General features: G+C 38.5%; 1 protein-coding gene across 1 annotated transcript; it reads left to right on the top strand.

The window, feature by feature from the left end:
• Positions 1 to 1,253: 1,253 nt before the first annotated feature.
• On the top strand, positions 1,254 to 6,577 carry LOC113672493 (tektin-1). The gene is made up of 5 exons (XM_027188781.2): positions 1,254 to 2,023; positions 3,086 to 3,156; positions 3,770 to 3,913; positions 4,889 to 5,111; positions 5,460 to 6,577. Exons 1-5 carry the CDS (start codon positions 1,379 to 1,381, stop codon positions 5,814 to 5,816), a joined length of 1,440 nt encoding a protein of 479 aa, XP_027044582.2. The 5' UTR covers positions 1,254 to 1,378; the 3' UTR covers positions 5,817 to 6,577.
• Positions 6,578 to 6,891: the final 314 nt, after the last annotated feature.

Here is a 6,891-nt window from a genome sequence, read left to right as displayed (position 1 = left end):
CGTTGTTCCTGGCAACGCATGGAAATAGGTACTTTCCTCTGACGCTTTGAAATTTTTGTTTTCGTATATGTCTTTTTGTGCCTTTTCGCTTGTTTTGCGTTCATAGCTTTTAAATACTAACTTTCCGTGAATTTTTCTGAATTTCTGTTTCGTTATATCTTACTTTCATCATTGTTCAAACTAAATCATTCTGGTTGTAGGATCTCAGATACAATTTCTGACATTTAACTTTCGGTCTAAGGAGATGCTATGGACGATAGAAATAAAGATGTTCTATAGACTTTTTTTTACATCCAGGTTTTTATAGTCTTGAGTGCATATTGTTTTTCGTAATTGGAACTTTTTCTGTAAACCCCATATAAAAAACGTTTTTAATCTTGAAGGACAAATGATTCCTTTTTTTGCTTTCCTGTTTGCGGTCTTATAGAGTCCATTAGTAATCCGCTTAGCATAACACTTAATTGTCAAAATAGTGTAGAACAGGTGATGCAAAGTGCAATAGATTACAGTATACATGTCGACTGTCTCGAAAACTGATATGGTCAGAAAACAAGTGTCTACAATAGGCTTGCAAAACTCCAACCGTGATATCTTGCCCCTAAATTGATAGCGTTTGATAGACAGTTTCAAATTCTAACAAAGGAGATGGAAATTTCATAACACCTGCCAAGAAAACAGGCGAAAAGATAAATTAAGAACTTCGCAAGTAGAATACTTTTACTGCAGTTGAGTGCAGGAATGATATAAAAGCTGTCGATGAAAAATAACTTTTTTGCAATTCATATTGCAGTTTGTAAGAACTTTTTTATTAATTTACCTAAAATTAGCTCTAGGACTGAATTATTAGTTATTAGCGCCAAGGTTTCGCAGTTCGCAAGGAATCACACGAACAAAAGGCACTAATTGTGGGCCGAAGTTTATTAAGTATTTATGAACGATTTTCCTGTGCTCTGAGGAAAAATATCATGAGTTCTATGAACATTTCTAAAGGTTCACTTTACTCTCACGGTGTAATATTTTATATTTCTGCTAAAAAGATTTTTCTGTCTCTACAAAACAGACAAGCACGTGGCTTATCAGACTACCGGAAGTGAGTTTTTCAACACGGTTGGATTTACGAAAGCCAATCACAAACCGGTATTTCGACAGCTTATTGTCTTTTGCACCAATAAGCGTTCGAGTGGTGAGGCCGCACGGTAACATAGCAACCATCGACGCCACCGGATATATAGCAGTTTTTGGTTACACTAAACAGACATAGTTTTGCACTCCATTAAAGCAACTTTTAAGGAGTTGTAAAGTACTCATCGTCAAGAAAATTCGAGTAATCTTCTCGTTATTTTCGCAGAGGAGTTAATCAGAAGACAGGATACGCGAGATGACGCAGTCTTTTGTAGAAACAGCGAAGTTTCTTTCTTCATCGACCTTCGATCCTCCTCCGTATCTGAGACCACCAGGCGGACCGTATGAGACAACATACACAGCATCGTTTCAAACTGGCCGGCCATACACATCACCTCACTACTCTCTTAGACCTCTATCGAGGTCTTTTGAATTTCCTTCCAAGATACTGAACGGATCTTCCACTGGATTAGAACATTTACCGTACACAGCCGTCACACAGCGCGCTATACATAAATACACTCCACAGCAATGGAGAACCTCGAACGTTCTTAATGTTTCCTCAGGCGAGAAGGAACGAGCGACCGCGGAGAGGCTTCGAGATGACTGCGCGCGGCTTCGAACAGAGACAGCCCTTCTCACACACCGCACGCAGACAGATGTCAACAAGAAGCTAGAGCATCGCATCCATGATATAACTTACTGGAAGAACGAACTCGAGAAACAACATGCCGAAACGGTCGCCGAGATCAAGGCCCTTCAGGCTTTTATCGGCCGCTTGGAAAAGGCCTTAGCAGCAACAGAAAAGCCTTTGAATGTCGCAAAGCAATGTCTGGATTACAGAGAGAGGAGAGTCAAGATCGATCTTGTTCATGATAATGTGGAAACGCATATCAGCAAGGTACGGAAATTACTTTGTTTTCAATTACCCTGGAGCCAGCATCTAGAAATTGTGTTTAATTGTATCCATTTAGACCGAGTTATTGCTTATTCTTCTTAATTTTGCTAATGATTTTCAAGGGGATAGTTGAGATAAAGAAGTTGTGGGCTTTGTTCCAATGCGCAATTTTATGTGTTTTAAGAACTGTTAAAAATGTTACGTATGGCTTTTAGATTAGGAGTGATTATTACTAGTCGCGCGAGAAATCGTTCGTGGTTTAGGGTGACAATACATTTATCGTCTGACCTCGGTTACGCAGCCTGAAAACACCATTAGGATCTATGAATTAGCGATATTTCTGTGCTAATAGATAATGGCCTTCGTGTCCAATATGATAATTCTTTGAATACAAGACAATACCGGCCTTCTGTTTATATCAAGATGTTTTGTTTTCTGTTTCGGTGGTTTGGAGTAGTAAGTTTCGAAGGAAGCATTCACTAGGTTTTCAATTTCAAACAAAATATTTTTTCTACGATGATCTAAGATATTTCCCGGTCGATCTTTTCCTCGTAGTTGTTCATATAGTCAAAAGTAAACGGCTCAGTAAGCGTCAGTAACGCTTCCCTATTGTTTGTACAACAAGGGAAGTTTAATTTGATCAGTCTGAGCGAGATTTGAATATGCAAGGAACCGTGGTACTTATGCGATTTGAGAACTTTTAAAGTACTGGAGTGTAAACATCTCCTGTCTATTTTTCGAGTGTTATTCGATCGCAGAGATTGTATTTATCGTGATAGCAGTGATAAACTTTAACCTGTTATAACATGGTCAACGAATTGGTCACTATGGCAACCAGCTTTCCTTCGCCTGTAGTTTAATACACTAAGGGTCTGTAAATGTACTCATTATAAGAAACAATGTCGTGATAGTTTTGCATGGTTTCCCAAGTCTTTTTGAAATAATATACCGATCCAACGCTCTAATTTCGATGCTAAAAATTTTCGTTTGGTTAATTCTTACAATGCTTTGTATGGAGTCGAAAAAAAAACTCAACTACGTTTTATTTATTTTTCTTTTATCTAGGAAGTGGAGATGATCGAAAACGTGCGGGCTTTGCTTAAGAAAACAATGGATCAAGCCCACGAACAGCTGTGGTAAGTTCATGAGTTTGCCCTAATTCCACTACACTTGGCATTGACACTGAGGTCATCCCACAAATATGACAGCTATTGTGTAAAATATTGTCACACACAATCCAATATTGAGCCTAAATTTCTGTTGATAGATTAAGATATCCCTCAGATCACGTTTGCAACTATTACAATTTCGACTGGTCCGTTGCCAATTTGGATGTACATCGTTGCTGGAATTGTAGCCATATTTTTTACCATGCGCGTTATTTCTGCATTCGGAGTGTAACTTAATCTCGTTGAGCGCAAATTTTTGTTTAACAACTTCTCGCCAGCTGAAGAAAAATCGTTCATGAAAAGGTCTGAAAATGGTTGCTCACATCCCAACAGCAGTATATGCATATTCTCCATACTGTTCTCTTTACATTTCACAAGGTGCTTACAAGAGGAATTTGTTTTACAATCAAAGCTTTTTAAGTTGGTGATCATTATTGTCATTTACTTGATGTTTGATTCATGGATGATGTTATGTGACATTGGATGCTAATCACCATAATTCACAATAGTTGTTAAGCCAATAGTTAAGCGTTCATATATCTTGATATGCTCAATCGGCAACACATTCTATTTCTCCAAGGTTGCTACGCTCTGCGAAGACTCTGCTGGAAAAAGATCTTGGCGACAAGTACGGTTCCCTTGGAATTGATGGGAAATGCTCCACGTTAACAAACTTCTCTAAGGACATCCATTTTGCGCCCCACTCGGTCACGATCCAACAACAGTAAGTGAACATGAATCATTTGATTTGGCGTTTCGAGCTTCAGCTCTTCGCTCTGACGAAGGGCTAACGCTCGAAACGTCAGCTTTAAAACTCTTTACGGTGGCCAATTTACATTATCAACTCAGTTGCTAAAACCAAATCACCTTGCTATACTCCCCCACCGACGCAGCACCACAGATTCTCTAGAAACGTACCCCCTTTGAACATGCATAATTGCTAGTATTGTGAACTTGATTAGCAATAGTCACGCAACGCAGTCAGAGACTTTGCGTGACATGCCCGAAGAACTTCCCTTTGCCACAGTTTGTCTCATTAACTGGTACCTCTGTCTTTTAGGCCGCAAATTTAAATTTTCTACTATATTAGGAACGAGATAAGCAGACCAATAAGAGTAAAATTTTTTTATGACACACGGTTAGATTTTCAGAACGAAAATTGGGAAGCAAGCCATTCTTGACCTCTCTCTTTCAGAAGTCCACTTCTAAAATGACATTAAAAATTTCAATCGATCCTTAAACTGTATGTAACTGTAAAGTATGTAACTTTTCCTTGAAATTTAGAGGAACATTTAGCTGAACGACAACAAGAAGAAGAAAATTTCACTTGGGATGAAACACCAAAATTCTCTTTACTTATTTAGGAGGGTATAGCAGCGAATGGGAGAATGTATAATCATATACTGACAGTCTTAAAATTTGACGGCTTCAATCAATTATGTGATATTTGATACCTCGAAACTTAAACAAATAAAAACTCTGAGTCTCACCCTGGGGACTCGAGCCAAAGACCCTCCGATTTCGTTGTTTCAGACCATACTACAGAGCTATAGAGTTCTTCTTAGCTAGCGAAGCCCAAACCAGTTTGCATGAAACTAATGTCCTGATTACTGCAAGGATCATCATGTTAAAATCCTCCTTAGTTAAATTTTTTTTGTCAAATAACCTACGCTTATTTTTTCTTGTGGTATTCTTCCAGTTCTCTCACTCCAGATGAATGGGAGGCCTACTCTTCAGAGAACATTGCCAAAGCAGAGCGGGAACGCAAGGCATCTGTGGCTCTGCGATCAGAGATTAATGGAATCTTGATGCAGACTTACGTCGACCTGAGGAACATCTTTGAGACTGTTAACAATGAATTCAGCAAGCGTATTGAGGAGACAGTGACTGCTAAGAGATCGCTCGAGAAAGAATTGGCCAGGGTAAGTGTTTCCTTTACGTTACACTGCATTGTGGTTAAGTGTCGTAAAAACAAACGCAGAGCAATCAAAGTGTCCAATCAGAACCCAGGAAAATATGACAAGGTGCCAGTGAGACTCAGGCGCAATGTAAATGATATCAAAGCTTTTGTTTTGGACGTTAAACAATGTTGACCATTTTTCACGATTGCTGGACTAAGAAAATCTCAGTCCATGTGAAACTTCCAATCTCAACCTGTCCGTGTCTGCGAAGATCAGAAATGTTAAACAGTTCAAAGTAGAGACCGAGTAAGGTGGCTGTGAATTTAAATTTCATTTTTTTAGAGCTAAACCTGAATTGCTCTATCATAGGTTATGGATGAAATAGCGTCTATGGAGAACAACGTCCGTGATCTCAGGCAAGCCATTGCAGACAAAGAGAACCCACTTAAAGTTGCCCATACTCGCTTAGATAAGCGTTCTTTGAGACCCAATGTCGAGCTTTGCAGAGATCCTGTACAGTACCGACTGGTTGGAGAGGTCGGCGAGATCAACGTCTCAATAGATCGTCTGCGCATGCGTCTAGCTGAGGCCGAGGCCTCCCTCATGGCTTTGCTGAGGAACAAGGAGCGCCTGGAAGATGATATTGAAGTGAAGACCAACAGCCTTTTTATTGACCGTGATCAGTGCATGGTCATTAGGCAGCAAGTCCGCCATATTTCTCACTAAGGGAACTGTTACGTAACCGTAGCAACAGATAATCTTAAAAGGACAAAGAACTCTTAAGAGATATTTGGAGATTTTTTATAGGGCATTTTATTTAAAAGCAAAATTAAATTACTTTCGATTCTGGAAATGAAATTTTGGAACTGAGATTTTAATAGAAATTTTCCTTTGTCTCGTTTGCCATTTTAAAATGTGGTCCGGTTGAAGTAAAATTTTGAATCGTTTGAATCTTCAACATCTTTTATTCTTTCCTTTTAAGACAGGATTGTAACAGATATTTGCTTCTATTTCACTTTGATTTGTATGGAAAAGAAAAGAATAGAATACTGGATTCAGGTTCTTAGGTGAAATTTCTGTTGTGTTATTCATATACGCGTGTGTGATTCTACAAAATATTTGCACCTCTAGAAAACACGTCAATTAATATATTAATACCTTTTGCACTGGTTGTTAAATGAGATGTGATAATTTAAATAAGAACCAGCAAGAGAACAGATATATCATAAAGGAAGCTTGTTTGTTAAATAACCGAATAAGATTCATTAAACTCCCCAGTGAATTTCAAATAGGAACGAGTGACGCGCATTGGGTCAAACATAACTCTAGGGAGGGGGAGAGAGTATGCGAGTGTCTGAGAATTTATTTTAAAGAGAGACAGTGAAAGTGTTTCTTAGTGTTCTGAAAAGAACAGAATCAGAAGACAGTACTAATATTCTGCTTGTAAATACCTCAATACTTCTGCAATAAATCACTTTTTAACACTACTATTATTTTGGCTGATTTCGTTCCTCTGGGTTTGAAATTTCGTTCCCATAAAAAATGTGTTTTTAGGATAGATATTTTTCACAAAATTTAACTCTTTTATTTAAGTCTGAATAAAACATTCGACGATACGAAAGAGAGATCTTACCTAGTGCCCATCCTGATAAGAGAGACAGTGGAATCTACAATACCATGAGCCCAAGTAATGTGCTCCTGACAATAGCATTAAAATGTACAGGGGAGGGGTGGGACAGGTTAAATTAGCAGGTGCTACATCATGCTGCAAGCCACCAGGTACGAAAATATATTTTACAAT

This window comes from Pocillopora damicornis, chromosome 6 (assembly GCF_964200805.1).
Source record: "Pocillopora damicornis chromosome 6, jaPocDami1.2, whole genome shotgun sequence".
Taxonomy (NCBI): domain Eukaryota; kingdom Metazoa; phylum Cnidaria; class Anthozoa; order Scleractinia; family Pocilloporidae; genus Pocillopora; species Pocillopora damicornis.
The sequence above is the reverse complement of the archived record's forward strand: the minus strand, read 5'-3'. Positions and strand labels throughout refer to the sequence as shown.